Source organism: Cucurbita maxima, unplaced genomic scaffold (assembly GCF_002738345.1).
Source record: "Cucurbita maxima cultivar Rimu unplaced genomic scaffold, Cmax_1.0 Cma_Scf00024, whole genome shotgun sequence".
In the NCBI taxonomy this organism is placed as follows: domain Eukaryota; kingdom Viridiplantae; phylum Streptophyta; class Magnoliopsida; order Cucurbitales; family Cucurbitaceae; genus Cucurbita; species Cucurbita maxima.
Genome location: NW_019272040.1, coordinates 791,754 through 809,281, shown reverse-complemented (window position 1 = coordinate 809,281; position 17,528 = coordinate 791,754). Strand labels below are relative to the sequence as shown.

General features: G+C 37.5%; 4 protein-coding genes across 5 annotated transcripts; all 4 read left to right on the top strand.

Annotated features, from left to right (window-relative positions):
• Positions 1 to 123: 123 nt before the first annotated feature.
• On the top strand, positions 124 to 3,464 carry LOC111497799 (serine carboxypeptidase-like 40). Its single transcript, XM_023148754.1, has 6 exons — positions 124 to 873; positions 1,498 to 1,605; positions 1,708 to 1,982; positions 2,391 to 2,863; positions 2,945 to 3,050; positions 3,214 to 3,464. Exons 1-6 carry the CDS (start codon positions 450 to 452, stop codon positions 3,373 to 3,375), a joined length of 1,548 nt encoding a protein of 515 aa, XP_023004522.1. The 5' UTR covers positions 124 to 449; the 3' UTR covers positions 3,376 to 3,464.
• Positions 3,465 to 4,575: 1,111 nt separating this feature from the next.
• On the top strand, positions 4,576 to 8,548 carry LOC111497818 (F-box/WD-40 repeat-containing protein At3g52030). 2 transcript variants are annotated; one of them, XM_023148778.1, is made up of 9 exons: positions 4,576 to 4,804; positions 4,934 to 5,143; positions 5,569 to 5,623; positions 5,866 to 5,964; positions 6,192 to 6,295; positions 6,598 to 6,687; positions 7,066 to 7,205; positions 7,575 to 7,659; positions 7,973 to 8,548. In XM_023148778.1, exons 1-9 carry the CDS (start codon positions 4,647 to 4,649, stop codon positions 8,331 to 8,333), a joined length of 1,302 nt encoding a protein of 433 aa, XP_023004546.1. In that variant the 5' UTR covers positions 4,576 to 4,646; the 3' UTR covers positions 8,334 to 8,548. The 2 variants fall into 2 exon arrangements, with proteins under 2 accessions (XP_023004546.1, XP_023004547.1); XM_023148779.1 differs by having other exon boundaries at positions 4,720 to 4,804; positions 4,983 to 5,143.
• A 936-nt stretch (positions 8,549 to 9,484) lies between these two features.
• Positions 9,485 to 10,450, top strand: LOC111497862 (N-terminal acetyltransferase A complex catalytic subunit NAA10-like). The gene has a single exon (XM_023148853.1). The coding sequence runs from the start codon at positions 9,596 to 9,598 to the stop codon at positions 10,250 to 10,252; it is 657 nt and encodes a 218-aa protein (XP_023004621.1). The 5' UTR covers positions 9,485 to 9,595; the 3' UTR covers positions 10,253 to 10,450.
• Positions 10,451 to 12,078: 1,628 nt separating this feature from the next.
• On the top strand, positions 12,079 to 17,337 carry LOC111497839 (50S ribosomal protein L1, chloroplastic-like). Its single transcript, XM_023148817.1, has 7 exons — positions 12,079 to 12,579; positions 13,866 to 14,045; positions 14,122 to 14,176; positions 15,381 to 15,508; positions 16,516 to 16,599; positions 16,709 to 16,834; positions 16,934 to 17,337. The coding sequence occupies exons 1-7, from the start codon at positions 12,217 to 12,219 to the stop codon at positions 17,072 to 17,074; spliced, it is 1,077 nt and encodes a 358-aa protein (XP_023004585.1). The 5' UTR covers positions 12,079 to 12,216; the 3' UTR covers positions 17,075 to 17,337.
• The last annotated feature ends 191 nt before the right edge of the window (positions 17,338 to 17,528 follow it).

The window sequence follows — 17,528 nt, the reverse complement described above, 5'->3', positions numbered from 1 at the left end:
TAATATCTAACTCGCTAATTCGGGTAAAATAGGATTATCTAGTCATACTATATTTTAAACTTTTAGAATCAAAGTCATCAAATCATACGGTTCTCATTCTCTCACCATCTTCCAATAATTCCGTGGATTGATCTTGGCATTTTAATATCCATGAAATTCAATCGACCTCACATGGCGCAACATGATTGGCGGTGAGCAACATTTCATCTCATCATCAGTCAACTAATTCATTAATTAATTAATTTCCGCTTCGACTATTCCTATCAAACCCGATGTTCATGCCCGATTTTTCAATCTCTTGATCGATATTCGTCATTTTTAAATCTCAAAAGACCGAGGGATAATCCAGATACTAACAGTCTGGATCCAGAATCGAAAACTCCGAATCTCCGTCTATTTAACTCCTCTGCAATTCCTGTTTCAACAGATCAGAGTACCAAAAATCCGCAATGGCAATGAGAAATTCAGAATTCGGCAGTTCAAATCTCCTCTGTTTCTGCTTCTTCTTCCTCGTTTTCTCCTTGTTTTCGATTCAAATCAATGCGAAGAACCAGAAGCAAGCCCTAGACGCGCTCTACAAATCCAAGTTCTTCAAGAACTCAAACGCCGCTGCTTCATCTGAACTTTTCGATCCTAATGCAGTTCTTGATCAAAACGCTGATGATCTGCAAACGGTTGAGATTTACGATCAGACTGGACTGAAGCGGCGAGACAAAATCCAACGCCTACCAGGACAACCGCCGAGAGTTAAGTTATCGCAATACGGCGGTTACGTGACTGTGGATCAATCCGCCGGCCGTGCTTTCTATTACTACTTCGTTGAATCTCCTCATCACAAGAACACATTGCCGCTTCTTCTCTGGCTCAATGGAGGTACGTCGGAAAGTTCGATTTAAGCTTTTCACTGATCGGAAAATCGTTGAATCCAGATCGATTCATCGATGGCTTTTTGATCGGATTAGTTTTCGTTTGTCGTCTCTGTTTCGATTTCTCTCTCCATCTTATCTCCGATTTTCTCTCTCCAAATAATTGAGAACAGATCGAAAACGATCTCGTTCCGTAAAACAGATTCAAGAACAACTCATTATCATGATTTTGCTTCTTCTTCTCCGCACTAATTAATGTCAGAATTTCGCGTGTTTTTTAATTTTTCTTTTATTATTATTCTTTTTGCATCAACATTTTAAATAATTTAAAAATAAAAATTGTACATTTAATTGTAACCGTTACTACTCCTTTCTCTGTGGAGAATATCGCGGTATGCATGGTGTATTATATTATCAAATTTAAAAAATAAAATATTTAATTTAATAAATAAATATCTTATTATTTGTATTATATTCGCATTAATTATATTTTGTATCTATATTTTATTTTATCATATGATGCATATCATGAAAAATATTGAATCGTCACATGTAAGATGAAGTTAAATTCTTTTTTTTTTAAAAAAAAAGAAACAGCATGCTACGTGTCATCATATGATTGGTTGTGTAGGTCCTGGGTGTTCGTCTCTTGCCTACGGAGCCATGGCTGAATTGGGCCCACTCCGCGTTCGTAGTGATGGGAAAACCCTCTTCGAAAATAAATTCTCATGGAATCACGGTGTGTATTACTTTCATTGATATATAAATATATTTTTGGCTCGTTTAATTTATGCTTGGTATTTTATTAACTAATTAATATTGGATGTATTAATGAATTTAGTTGCGAATGTGTTGTTCTTGGAGTCGCCCACTGGAGTGGGATTCTCGTATTCAAATACGACGTCGGATTACAGGACCAATGGAGACAAGAACACGGCAAAAGATAATTACGCGTTTCTGGTAAACTGGTTGGAAAGGTTTCCAGAGTACAAGAAACGGAGTTTCTACATTGCTGGTGAGAGCTACGCTGGCCATTACGTCCCTCAGCTGGCTCACACTATTCTTTCACAAAATAAGAAAGCGGGCAAGACGATTATCAACCTCAAAGGCATTATCGTAAGTCTTGTTGTAAACTAGTTTATATTAATAAGGGTTTAATGATTAGATTAATGAAGATTAGTCATAGATTATGCAATTAATTAAAAGAATTGGTGTTGGGTCTACGCCCAATCCTGAGAAACGCTCTGAGCGCCAACGAGCACAGGCTCTGGTGTCAGTAGTTAGCTACAAAAAGTCCCTCACGAGTGATGGGAGGGAGGGTGGGGGCTGCCCCACGCCGCCCAACTTGCCCACCTTCCATGGCGCCATCCTATCATACTCTTACCTGCTTTCCCTCCTTATCTTAAACTAAATACTTTCCCAAAAAATGAAATTTAAATGTCGGGGGTAAAATGGGAAGAATTTATGGACGAACACTCGAAGACAATTTATCGTTGATTATGATTCCTTGTTGTTTTATTTCAGATTGGAAATGCAGTGATCAATGACTTAACCGATCAAATCGGAATGTACGACTTCTTTGCATCCCACGCATTAATCCACGATAGAACAACCAACGACATCAAAAAGTATTGCGACTTCTCTCCTGAAGCAACAATACAGAGCAAAAAATGCATTGATGCAATGAACATAGTGGATCTAAACACTGGTGTTGTCGACATCTACAACATCTACTATCCTATATGTCGAAACACCAACTTGACAGATCGACTGAAAAAAGCCACGGTGATGAATTACGACCCTTGTACTGATTACTACACTTTTGCATACTTGAACCGGGCTGAGGTTCAAGAAGCCATGCACGCCAACGTAACGAAGCTTTCCTACGATTGGGAGCCTTGTAGCGATGTCATAACTGGCTGGTCCGATAGTGCTTCTACCGTCATTCCCCTACTACGAGAGTTCATAAAAAGTGGGTTGCGAGTGTGGGTTTTCAGGTAATTTCGAAAACATATCTTTGGTAGGGTTTGTTTGGTGGAAAAATGGTAGTAACTAACTATTGACAATATGGCATGTAGTGGTGACGTTGATGGAAGAGTACCCATTACTTCAACCAAATATTCCATCGACTCCATGAATCTCCACGTCAACATATCTTGGTATCCATGGTTTATTGCTAACGAGGTACTTTCCCACTCTATTTCCCTCTTAAATCTTAACTAAATTTTTATAATTTACGATGAGTATTAGACTAAACCCATCCAAGTCGTCGTGAAAAAGTTAGACTTTGATAACGATTTTATTTTTGTGTTCTCTCATACGATCGAACCATGGGTGAAATGTATAGGTTGGAGGATATGCAGAAGTGTATGAAGGTGAGTTGACATTGGCAACAGTGAGAGGGGCAGGGCATGAAGTGCCAAGCTACCAGCCTAGAAGAGCGCTTGCCCTCATCCAACACTTCCTTCAAGGGACACCTCTCCCTCCTTTTCATCCCCCTTCTTCTTAAACAAAATTCCCTTTTTTTTTTTAATTTATTTTTCATCTTAGATTCTTCAGCAATAATTAAATTGGAGTGAACTTTGTAATCTTCCCTTATTTGAATTCAACCCATTTGTTAGTATAGTGTTTTTGTTTTGGCGCAAAGAACTCGTAACATTATGTGAATGCAATAAAGCAATAATCGAAAATCTCTAAAGGAACTGACTCGGTAGAAGGAATTGGTTGTTGAAGATTGTTTGAGTCCCACGTTGGCTAATTGAATGAAAGATCACGAGAATACCATAATAATGTGGAGGTATTGTTCCAAATAGTGGTATCAAAGTCATGCGCTTATCTTAATTTAGTTACATCAATAGAATCAAGTGTTGAACAAAGAAATTGTGAGCCTGAAGGTGTAGTTGTAGTGAAGATCCATGGTAGAGCTCTATTGGACTAGTAATGTGCGTGTTAGACAGATGATAAATATGATTGTTCGCAAGAAGACTCAATAGTGTACTTTATTCGGTATAAAAGAGAGATCATGAGTATATAAGTACTACACACTATCTCTATTGGTTTGAAGCATTTTGAGAACCAAAAGGAGAGTTATGAAGATTTATGCTCAAATTGAACCAGATCGTACCAATTTGGAGGTCACTATTTCCATCACTAGCTTGATTAGAGGTTGAAGCTCGGACTAGGTGGAGGAAGTTCATAGGAATGCTTTGATGGAGGAGGTAGTAGCCGAAGCTCATGCAACGATGAGCGACGGTTGCTGGAACTGACAACTAGTTCTATTGCGTTTTTGTATTAGGATTTTATTATTTCAACTTTTGAAGTTCGAGATTAGAATTAGTTAAATTATTTTCTAATTAACATTCATTTTAGTTATTATAAATAATTTTAGCGATATATTTTACATAAAATATATTCAATTGGAATATAATTTAGTTTATAAAACATAAATTAGTATTAAAAAAATCAAAATAGTTAACTCACAGGAGAGAAAAAAATATTGATCAACAATTTATATATATATATATATATATATAGAAGAAAAACAAGAATATAGAATAATAGAATCAAAATGAATTTCTTCATAATTAATTTGATTTATTTTCAACTTTTTAAATAAATCTAAAATTCGTAGATGGGCTATGGGCCTCGTATCCATCAGCAAGATCCAAAGCCCACACAGGTTCTTCAGCATGTAGCCACCGGGCTTCTTCTCCAGACGTTGGCGTTTTGCTTCACCAATCCTTTCCCCATCCGTGAATCAGCTGCCGAACGACACCGGCGATGGCTCCTCCAACGGTCGCCGACCGATCCTCGGCGAAAAGGCGGAGTAATATTGATGCAAAACCAGTATACTCCCTAAGTCACGACATCTTGTGCATAATCTTTTCGTTCCTCGACCTTTTCGACTTGGTTCGATGCTCAGTTGTTTGTAAATCCTGGTACTCATTTTATCTGTTACCTATGAAGAAAGAAGGGAGTAGAGAGCGTGGTTAATTTGTTTTATTTAGTTGCAGTTTATTTTTCCCGTTAATTTGATATCTCTAACGAAATTTTGAATGTTCTTGAAGGAATAATGCTATTTTTAATTCCGAACTATTGCGAACATTTTGCATGAAGCATCAGAAGCAGGAGATGGAGTCTTCTAGCTCTTTCAAAGTTTCAGTTTCTTCGGAGAAACCATTGTTGGAATGTTTAGAGGAAATAGCGATGGAACGACACAAGTTGGCGTTGGAAGAAGGTCGTATAAGAGTTTCTCAATGGATAGGCCATTCAGTGAGGTAACTTTGGCAAGATGGACAGTCATTTCTAGATATTATTTATGTATTATATACTGCCTCTGTTCATTAATCATACTTGTTATGGAGCATCTGAAGTTAGGAGTTTGATTGCTGCATTATCAGTTTAAATCGCTTCCTTACTTTACTGTTTTGTGTTTCCCTGTCTGGATTTATCTATAGCTGATAGTTCTTTATCCTCGGACCTGTTACTGTATACAAATCTTTCTAATCAACATACTTTTTGTATTTACTTTCGGTAAGTAATCAAAACACTCTGACAAAGTGTTTGTCGGTTGTTTTGTTGCGTTGTTCTTAATGGAAAAATATTTTGAAATTCTCATTAGCATTTCGTATTACTGTGCAGATTATCGTTTCTTTTGTTTTTGGTTTGTATAATAACTCACGTAACATGGATTTCTATATAGGGCTGAACAATGCCGAATGAAGATGGGTTTGATTCTTACAGGAGTGGGTGATAAAGTATAGCCTCTTACTCTATTATTTGGTAGATTATTTATTTGTCCAGTCCTCCAAAAGAGAAAATAAAAAAGAAGATGAATGAATCATAAACAAAAGTTCGAGTGTGGACGGGTAGAGATAGCCATGTACTTTATATGGAGTACTTCCTACATTACATTCAAGCGTGCATGAGAGATTGGGATGTAATTTCTTTGCAATTCTGATATTAGCTTGTTACGCTCTCTTGTTTTCTGCAATTCCAGGTTATGAGACTTTGGTCGTCGGAGAACTTCAGATGTCTGGAAGAATATTCTATTCCAGAGAAACTGCCCCTAATTGACTTTGATTTTGATGAGAGCAAGGTAATATCAATATATCTCTTATAAGTATGCTGATGTTTTTGCTACTCGTCTAGAAAACTTTTGACAAAGCATGCTATACTATATGAAAAGGTGAGTAGATGCATTCCTTCGTTTTCATCAGTTACTAAGCACTTTTCTGGGTGGAATTCTGAACCTTATTATTTCCCAATAGAGAACTGATATTTGCCAAAAGAAATCTAATTTCTCAAGCCATTGTCTTGTCCTAGATTGTTGGTTTGGTTGGTAGAAACATGTGCATATGGAGTCGGAGTGGGAAACGAAGTATATTTCCTTCGCGTGAATGTACGTTTGTGGAGGGTTCATGTATGCGGTAAGTGGAAATACCACCATAAATTTCTATCTGTTTTCAAAACTAACTTGTTTAACATCAATTTCTTTTTAATTACGTTTTAAACATTTTAATTTATCCATATATTTTCGTACTTATATTGATTTTGTCTTGTAATTTAACTTATCAATCCCAATTGTCTCTGGTACACCAGTTTATGTTTATGATATGAAAGAATGATTGTCACTGCAGCCTTGGTCCACAGTCATTTGTAGACTTGAAGCGATTCTTCTCAATTGGTTTTCAATTTATTTGTATAATGAATCTTCCAATCCTGCTTACAGTTACTTTGATCCGGAGGCTGTTGTTGGTTGTGGAGATGGAACAGCTCATGTATTCGACATGTATAGTAGGAGATGCTCTAGAATTGTCAGGTAAACCAGAAGAAATATAAATGACATTACACTTCTCCTTCACCTGTTCTTTGGACTGAGGTTATTGACAGACTAAGTTTCGGCAATGATCGAACAGACGAGGAACAACCATTAGAAGTTGAGTTGGTGAAAATAACGTCACACAAGTTTGATATTCATTACTTTTTCTTTAACCATGCACACAAACACTCATGCTGACATTTTCACATTAGAATAAAAAGAGAGATCCATTTTGGTACGAACCAAAGGTTAATAATGGAAAACTAATTTTCAGGATTTCTTAGTACTTGTTTAGTTTCATGTAATTTCCTAAATGGTTGACATATCATGCACTTCTATCTTGACTTTTGCACCGATTTTGTTAATTTTACATTGCAGGATGCTTCCTGGGCCAGTGACATGCTTATGTGTGGGTGATGATCAGCTCATACTTGGGGGTTCCCTTCATGGAAACATTGGAGTATCGGGTCTTCGGTCTGATCAGCGGGTAGCAATGCTTAGATCAAGAAATACCATAGGTCATGCATATGGCAGTCTTACTCTTGCACCTTTCTCTTCTCCTTGTCTCGTCATTTAAAACTTCTCTGTCTCAGACTTTCTGAATCAAATATAACACGATAAATCGTCCTCTGAATTAGAGACAAGAAAAGAAGCAACTCGAGCAGTGTAGTTTAACATCTGAAGTAAACAAACAGTCTCAAGTAGTTTGCATATAGCTAATCTAACCGTCCTTCTCAAAGCACTTAAAAAAAAATTCTTTTCAACTAGAGAACATTTATAGATTTCCTTGTGGTTAGTTAGTTCCCTTCGTGTACATATATCAAAAAGTAATTCTTTTCCACTCAGATTTGTGTTAGTGTATATTTTATTACAATTTCTGCTTGCAGGCATAAAGACCATGTGTTACAATGCTTCTTCACATTTAGTCTTTGCGGGATCAACTGCCGGACATGTCTATTGTTGGGACCTCAGGTAAGTAAAAAGTAATTTAGATGCAACTTCAGTAAATTGGTCTGGTCACTGATGGTATGCAACAAAAACAATAAGTTAATGGAAGATAGCTTCAGGCCAAGAAATGAAGAGCTTTAGCCAACATTGAATTTCCATTGCTGTTTGAATACTGAAACAAAATGAAATTATTTACTGCTGAAGGGAAGAAAAGTTCTGATTTTACAATTCTTGCTGTCTATGATGTTCTAAACTCGGACCGTGTCATTTATTTATTTACTGCTTTAGTCACTTTCTTCAAAATATATACTCTCATTCAGCTCTGCACATTTCTTAGGACAATGAAACCTTTATGGGAATCCCGAGTGAGCCCGAATGTCGTATACTCTTTGCGACACCTCCAAAATGACAGGTCAAGCTTGGCCGTTGGTGGAATAGATGGCATTCTACGTATTTTAGATCAGAATACAGGGACAGTACGGTCAGGTTGTATTATGGATAGTAGACTGTTGTCGACGTATCAGAGTGGGGTTGGAGTCGTCGAAGAAAGGATAGGAAATAGACTGTCAGATGAAACTCCTATTGATGCCATACACAGAAGGAGTAGGCCTCCGATCACAAGCTTAGCCGTTGGGATGAACAAGATAGTCACAACGCACAACGATAAGTTCATTAGATTATGGAAGTTTCGAAACTAGTCTTTCCCAGGCTGGGATTCATGGTTCTTTGTTATGCTCTTATTTACTGTACATATTTTCATAACTTTTTTTTTTTTTTTTGTGGATGAATTTTCTGGTCAGCAATGTGGAATTATGTAGATAGAACGTTTGATTTCCAGTGAAATTTCTAGGTTACAATCCACTGCATGGGGATAATATTTTGGGTTCTTTTTAATATTAATACTGTTTTAGCTCCTAAGATTATATATATATGTATTAATTCAGTTTTTTTTTTCAATTTTATTTTATTTAAATTTAGTCTCTACCTATGTTTTTGTGACTAACATATTTTAAGAAAATACTTTTTATCGAATATATTATGTGAATTGTGCTTTAATGAGTTCTAATATGCAATGTCAAACAGTCCTGTTGGAATTGGGTGGAATGCATTGTGTCTCAAGATTTCTCGGTCCTTTAATGAGTTCTAATATGCAATGTCAAACCGTCCTGCTTTCTTGATCTAAAAAGTGTATTGTTGGAATGGGGTGGGATGCAATGTGTCTCCAGATTTTTCGGTCCAAAAAGTGTATGGTTGAAATTGGGTGGAATGCAATGTGTCTCAAGATTTACGGGTTGTTGTTGTAGCCGAAAACGTGGGATTGTTGGAACTGGGTTGGAACTCCACGTGGCTTAAGATTCAAGGGTTGTCGCAGTAGCCGAACATAGGGGATTGTTGGAATTGAGTTGGAACTCCATGTGGCTCGAGATTCAAGGGCTGCTGCAGTAGCCTAACAAAGGGGAGTGTTGGAATTCAATGTGGCTCGATATTCAAGGGTTTCCATTGTAGCCGAACATGAGAGAAAAATTATTTATACTGATACTAACAATATCTTTTTCGAACAATAGAATATACTCAAAGAACTCTATTAGTAGTTATGTACCAACGTTCTGTTCTAATAGTTCCAGGTTCATCAGGTATGTCGGATTAAAAAAAATTATCATATCCAAATTATGAAATGAACTAAATTTTTTTAATTATGAAGATTAGGTTAAAATAAACGACAATTGATTAAGTAAATCACAAACCAATGGAGGTTAAAACGGTAATTTAATCATTTTTACAGACTAAAAGGTGTATGATAAGGCCCAAATCTCACGACTCAGAGATCAAATACCCGAAACACCCTTCGCTGTTCAATTTCATTCTCCCAGTTTACGCCCCTTCATCGTCGATTTCGATCTCCATTATTTCTCCATCTTCAACCCTAATTCCGCCGAGATCTCCGATTACCAGTCCAGCCATGGTCTGCATACGCAAGGCGGTTGTTGACGACCTTATGGCAATGCAAGCCTGCAACCTATTTTGCCTGCCGGAGAATTACCAGATGAAATACTACTTCTACCATATTCTTTCCTGGCCTCAGCTTCTTTACGTCGCCGAAGATTACAACGGCCGGATCGTCGGCTACGTTTTGGCTAAAATGGAGGAAGAAAGCAACGAGTGCCATGGACATATTACCTCACTTGCTGTGTTACGAACGCATCGGAAGCTCGGTTTAGCTACTAAGCTCATGAGCGCGGCTCAGAATGCCATGGAACAAGTTTATGGAGCGGAATATGTCTCGCTCCATGTGAGGAAGAGTAATCGGGCTGCTTTTAATTTATATACGGAGACTTTGGGGTATAAGATTCATGATATTGAGGCGAAGTACTACGCGGATGGTGAGGATGCTTATGATATGAGGAAGCAGCTTAAAGGAAAGCAAATTCATGGAACCGGGCACCACCACCACCATCATCATCCTCACCATCACCACCATCATGGTCATGGTCATGGTCATGTACACGGGCATCAGCATGGTGGTGGGTGTTGTTCTGGCGGTGATTCCGGGAGTGTTGCTGAGGTAAAAGCAGAGTCTAAGGGCAATGCATCGAAAGCGGACTCTAAGGCTAATTAGAAAGCTGGAACAGAGGTGGGGTTTTTTTTTTTTTCTTCTTTTGAGAAGTATTGTTCTTAATAAGAAATTGGTAACTCGTCTGTGATTTGATTATCAAATTCTGCATTGAGGATTTTCAGTACTTGTTTGTTTACATACTTGTCCGATGCAGTTGTTGATTAATACCCTGGCTGAGAAACTCCAATGGCTTTAAGTTCAGTATTAGGACATGTGATATGTTTGAATTCTTATAAGTAATAGAGTCATACATATCTCTTCATTTGGGGGTTGCCTTTTCCTCTTTACTGGGTGCGTATTCCTAATTTCGTCTGTAATTTAATTGTTAAGTGGATTTCGAAGAACACTTGAGTTCAATCACTGTCAAATAAGATTAGTCCTTGGTTATTTTTTGAAAAAGCTGAAAGAAGATCAGGATGTTTCGTTGTTTGATTCTTAATACCGTGGTAAATGGGGTCATGTTCTATGAAGAAGTATGGAAATGTTGGTTCTGGATGTCAAGTTACTTAGGCCCAACATGGAGTTGGTGCCTGTTCATTGTCATTGAGGTTTTCCCGTCAGAATCATATGTTAACAGATACCTTTGGTGCCTGGTGAGTGGCTAGATAGGTCCTTTTTTGTGTATACACGTACGAATGAGAGTGGTCTTAAGTATAAGATGACTAAGAAAAGCTTAAAAGAATTGAAAGTCACTATCTATAGGAACAAGGTGCACCTTCCTTTTACCGGAACATCATAGTTAAACATGCTTTTGTTAAGTGCAATTGTATGCTAGGTACCCTCTTGAGAGTTTACTTTTAAGATGCATGTGAGTGAGAAAGTATGCTGGAAGGACTTAGGTTAGTATGTGAGAATAGTCTTCATTCTTTGAAGCGAGAAATAAGTAATGTGACCATGTTACAGAGAAATGTTGGGGTCATCAAGTGCTGAATTTAGGTTCCGAATCTTGATCTTAATCTTTGAATGGGTCGTTTTTTAATTCCTTGAATATTTGTCGCTAAAACACTCGGGCACTCCTTTTATGATACTGTTTCCTTTTTAAATATGCAACAATTTACTTTTAAGACTAAAGGTTCGTTGTGAATAGTGATCTAATAGAACTGCAATTCTCAAATGGATAAGATGTTTATTACTTTATTTGAATGCGAAGGTTCGATCTCCCATTACTACACTTCTATATCGAAAAATTAGATTAACAGATTCAAAGCTGTGGTCTTGTTAGTAATAGTGGATGTTTGCTTACATCATTTTAATAAATATTTAAAAATCAATGTAATAATAAATTATAAAAATACAACCATAAAACATTTTTGACCTGAATTAGTTGATGTCGTTACCATATTTATTTGTCTTCAAAACTATTTTTTTTATTCTATTTAAAATCAATTCTAAACTAAATATGTAAATGTCTGAAAAATTGTAATTTTAAAAATAAAATCTTATTATAAATGATAAGATGTAATAAACTCTCGCTGATTTCTTTTTAGTATAACAAAGATACGATGTTGCTTAAACGATGATATAAAAAAATACATAATAATAATAATAATTAATCGTATTGACCTATTAAACACATTTTAAATTTTAAATAATAAATAAAAAAATAATTTTAAATTTCACGGACTTTAAATTTATTATTAATGTTAATATTTTTATAAGCTCCTAAGCATTCTAATTAAATATAATAATAAATTTAAAAATATTAAAAGTTTAGAAATATCTTTTAACAAAAATAAATAAATAATAAAGATAGGCACATGGGATCCATGCGCCCAAAAATTTCACCTTTTTGTTTTTCACAGTAAAACCCCCAAATGAGTGAATGAGTGCAGTAATCATCCATTACAATACTTTTCGTTTCACTCCCACCATTGCCAGAAACCTCTCTTATCCCTTCCGTTTTTTTTATATTCATAGCCTGCCAAAGAAACTTCTTCTTCTTCTTCGACTGAGCTTTCTCCCCCGCCATGGCAATGGCCACTTGCTGTCCCGCCGTGCACTCGTCCCTTACGATGGCCCACACTTCTTCTGTTCACCCTCTAGACCTTCCTTCCCTTCTCTCCTTCCGACCCATTGCCGCCTCTTCCACCGCCAAGATTCTCTCTCTAAGCCACCCTTTTATTCTCCGTAGCAGGGGAGGGAAGCCAATCAATTGGGTTGACTTTAATTTTAGGAGAGAATCTAGGGATCATTTGGTTGTGGCTGCTTTGGCTGCGGAAATTGAGGTGCCTGAGGCTGTGGAAGAGAATGGAGAAGAGGCAAGTACAGCTACTTTAATTGTGCCCAAGATTAAGAAGGGCAAGGCTGCATTGCCTCTTAAAAGGGACAGGGTAAGCTTGAGTTTAATCTCTCTTTTATTTGCCTGTTTTCAATCTTGTTGAATGGCTTTTTGGATGTTGTTTCAGTGTTTGATTAGTGGGTTATGCTTCATTTTAGGTTTCTTTTTTCTTTGTTCTCCTAGTTTCATTATCCTCTCTCGTACCCACATTGGTTGGAGACGGAACAAAACATAGAAATAAGGGTGTGGAAACCTTTTTTTAGTAGATGCATTTTAAAAACGTGAGATTGACGGTGATATGTAACGGGCTAAAGCAGCTAATATCTATTAAGGGTGAGCTTGAGCGGATTACAAATGGTATCAGAGCCAAACATCGAGGGGTGTGCCAGCGAGGACACTAGGCCCCTAAGGAGGTGGATTGTGAGATCCCATATTAATTGGAGAGGGGAACAAAGTTTTCCTTATAAGGGTGTGGAGTTCTTGCCCTAGTAGATGTGTTTTAAAACTATGAGGCAGACGACGATATGTAATGGGCAAAAGCGGCCAATATCTACTAGCAGTGGACTTGGGCTGTTACAAATGGTATCAGTGCAAACACCGGGCAGTGTGCCAGTGAGGATGCTGGGCCCCCAAGGAGGTGAATTGTGAGATCCCACATTTGTTGGAGATGGGGACGAAGCATTTCTTATAAGGGCATGAAAACCTTTCCCTAGTAGACATATTTTAAAACCGTGAAGTTGACGGCAATAAGTAACGGGCCAAAATGGCCAATATCTACTAGCGGTGGACTTGAGCTGTTACAAAATGGTATCAGAGCCAAACATCGGGCAGTGTGCCAGCGAGGACACTGGGCCTCCAAGGGGGTGGATTGTGAGATCCCACATCGATTGGAGAATGGAACGAAACATTCCTTATAAAGGTGTGGAAATCTTTTCCTAGTAGATGCTTCTAAAACCGTGAGGCTGACGGTGATACATAACGGACCATAACAGACAATTTCTACCAGTAGTAGACTTATTACAAGTTCGTATCGAGAACCATTATGCCTTCATTAGTTGATCGAGAACCATTTGAGGTTGAAAGAAAACGCTAGTAACTGAACGGTCGAGTTCTGTTTCTTTGTTATTCTCCTTTGTAGCATCAGCCTTTGCACCTAGTTATTATCCATATTTTCTTCATCTTCTTTTCTTTAAAGTTCTACTTTGAGAGGTTCATAAACAATATAGGGCTTACTTTTAGTTCATAGTCTTAGCCATGTTCTTAAAATATGCATTTTTCACCTTTGTTCATCACTGCTGCATCAGCTCTTACATGAAATTGTGTTCTTTAAACATGCAGACCAGGTCAAAGAGGTTCCTTGAGATTCAAAAACTGAGGGAAAGCAAAAAAGAGTATGACCTGAAAACAGCAATATCTTTGTTGAAACAAATGTGTAGCACAAAATTTGTGGAAACCGCTGAAGCCCATTTTCGATTAAACATCGATCCGAAATATAACGATCAACAGCTGAGAGCAACAGTAAGTTTAAGTTCAACCCACTACTTGATTCTACTATATCTATGTCCTTTATCATCAATGCTCACTTTTCTTACAGGTTAATCTGCCCAAGGGAACTGGGCAGACAGTCAAGGTAGCTGTTCTTACTCAAGGTAATGACTAAATTTAACTCGAGCGATATCTTTGTTGGTTAGGATATAACATTCGATGTTAGAAGTAATGTGAATTTTTTATGAGCATTGGTTCGATTTCTTTCACTTTTGAAGAACCATTATTTCGTTATCATGAGACCACTTGGGAAAGGATACTTACATTGATACAACTAGTTATACGAACCTTAATGGATATTATTGTCTGCATAGTGTTGCTAGGATCGCACAGCAACACACACTCGATCTAGATGAATACAAAAAACAGGAGAGGAAATGGAAGGAGTGATACTGCCTAGAGGTTTATATATAGACTTCAAGTATGTAAAGTAAGAGAGAATACAGAGAATATAAAAAGTACATTTATATATGGTTCAGTTTACTAATATATAGCTCTACTAGATATAGCTAAAGTACTGAGTATCTATCTATCTATATATATATATAGTTCAGTTTACTATAGATGGCTATATATGGATCATTTAGCTTTACAAGATATAGCCATCTAGAGCTAAAGTACTACCTGGTTTAGTTTACTATATATACTTTACCCGATATAACTATCTATAGCTAGAGTATTGAGTATATATGGTTCAATTTAGATTTATCGGATATAGCCTACTGACTAAGGGTATTCATTATATATATATATATATATGGTTCAGTTTATATATATAACTTTATCAGGTATTGATAGGTATCGGTCAAGCTAGAGTATTGAGTATATATGGTTCAGTTTAGATTTACCGGATATAGCCTACTGACTAAGGGTAGTCATTATATATATATGGTTCAGTTTATTATATATAGCTTTATCAGGTATTGATAGATTTCAAATTCAAAAAGAAGTGAAAAGAAAAGTGAAGTGAAATACCAAGAAGCAGCAACCCATAACAAATGATAAACTTAGAAACTCATCGAAGAACTAATACATCAAATTGAATCAAGAGTATTAACGTCGAATTCTCCGTTGAATTTGGGATGAACTTCCGAAAATTCCATCAAATATTGGTATTAAATGCGATATTTGCCTCGTTCATATGCAACTCTTGATCATTAGTTTCGGTTTTCCATGAATCTTAAAAAATCGAGTTTTCTTACCCAACTAGGAGTTATCTCATTGTTTTTCGGGGTGTTTCTTTTCTTCTTTATGTTTTGTTTTCTTTTTATCACTTGGAATTATCTCATTGCTTTCCGAATTATATAGGCGAAAAATTCGACGAAGCGAAAAATGCAGGAGCAGATTTGGTTGGTGGTGAGGATTTGATAGAACAGATTAAAGGAGGGTTTATGGAATTTGATAAGTTAATTGCCTCACCAGATATGATGCCAAAGGTATGGTTCTTACATCTTGTTCCTATCATATACTAAGCTGGCTTTCCAAAACTATACAAATTCTAATAACATTTAATAGGATTGAAGTATAATTTGAAATTAAGTGCTTTATCGGTTGGAGAGGGGAACGAAACATTCCTTATAAGGGTAGTGGACGCGTTTTAAAAACCTTCAAGGGAAACTCGAAAAGGAAAGCCCAAAGAGGACAATATATGCTAGTGCCTGACTTAGGTGGTTACAAATGGTATTAGAGCTAGATACTGAGCGGTGGGCCAGTGAGGATACTGGGTCCCCAAGGAGGGTGGATTGTGAGATCCCACATCAGTTGGGGAGAGGTTCGAAGCGTTCCTTATAAGGGTGTGGAAGTCTCTCTCTAGCGGACACGTTTTAAAAATCTTAAGGGGAGACCCGAAAAGGAAAGCCCAAAAAGAACAATCTGCCTACGGTAGACTTAGTGTTACAAATGGTATTAGAACCAGATATCGGGCGGTGTGTCAACGAGGACGCTGGGCTCCCAAAAGGGGTGGATTGTGAGATCCCACATCGGTTAGAGAGGGGAACGAAACATTCCTTATAAGGGTGTAGAAACCTCTCTCTAGTAGACGTCGTTTTAAAAACTTTGAGGGGAAGCCCGAAAAGGAAAGTCTAAAGAAGACAATATCTGCTAGCGGTGAACGTACATTTCTACCTTTCTCATATGGAACTAATAACTATTTCTTCAATACCTGTATGGATAATATTCTTGGCGACCTCTTGTACTATCTATGACTTGACTTCTAAGCTAAGATACGTTGCGTGCATTCATATCAAAGATTTGTCAAAGATTAAAAGAAAATGAATAGAATTGATTCTCTCTTGGCCTCGTGCTGATAGCCAACTGATACGTTTACGAACGATTTTGGTGTTCACTTCAGAATTGGTGCGGATTTTGAGATATTTTAGTCAGCTCGAGCAACTTTAAATGAACCATTGATTTGATATAGTCCTATCCTTTCTGTTTGTTTTAGGTTGCTAGTCTAGGGAAGCTTCTAGGACCTCGAGGACTGATGCCAAATCCGAAAGCTGGCACGGTCACAACCAATATACCTCAGGTACGTGTTCGATCTATCTACATTAGTATACCTCACACATCGACAATCAAATCGTACTGTGTACGTTCATCCATGAGATATTGAATGATGTAGCCTTGTCCTGTTCCAGGCTATAGCGGAATTCAAGCAGGGAAAAGTCGAATACAGAGCGGATAAAACCGGGATTGTTCACTTACCTTTTGGAAAGGCAGACTTTTCCGAAGACGACCTCCTTGTGAACTTGCTTGCTGCAATAGTATGTTCTTACCTCATCTCGAATTCTCAAGAACTTCATTTATTTCTAAAACTCGCTTTTCTTCGCCTTATTGATACGGTTCACTTTAATCTATAATAGAAATCAGTAGAAGTAAACAAGCCAACAGGTGCTAAAGGAGTATACTGGAAGAGCGCACACATATGCTCGTCGATGGGGCCTTCGATTCGGTTGAACACAAGGGAAATGCTCGATTACAAGATTCCGTCATCAAATGCTTGAAGAATTTTACTCTTACACCTGTAAATGTGTTCATCAATTTGTTTAATCCCGGCCCTCTCGGATGCGAATTTCGATCGTCTTCAGCGGCCGAATATTGTTGAGATGGTAAGAAAGTTGGTATGGCGTTCTGAAGAAAGAAGAGAGGTTGTAAGATCATGTTGGGTTGAGGAGTTAACTTGGAAACTGCATACTCATTTTGTTTATGAACTGATACAAAGTAGCCCAGTTTTGTTGTGATTATCAGTATCAATCTTTTCATCTCATCCGATTTTTTAAGTTAGGCGGAGTGTTTCACGCGTTAGCTGGGCCCCTGATCCGCGTAGACCAAGGGCTAACACTCATCGTTTACGGCATGGACTACCAGGGTATCTAATCCTGTTCGCTCCCCATGCTTTCGCACCCCAGCGTCGGTAGGGACCCAGAGACGTGTGATCTCACGTCAGTTGGAGAGGAG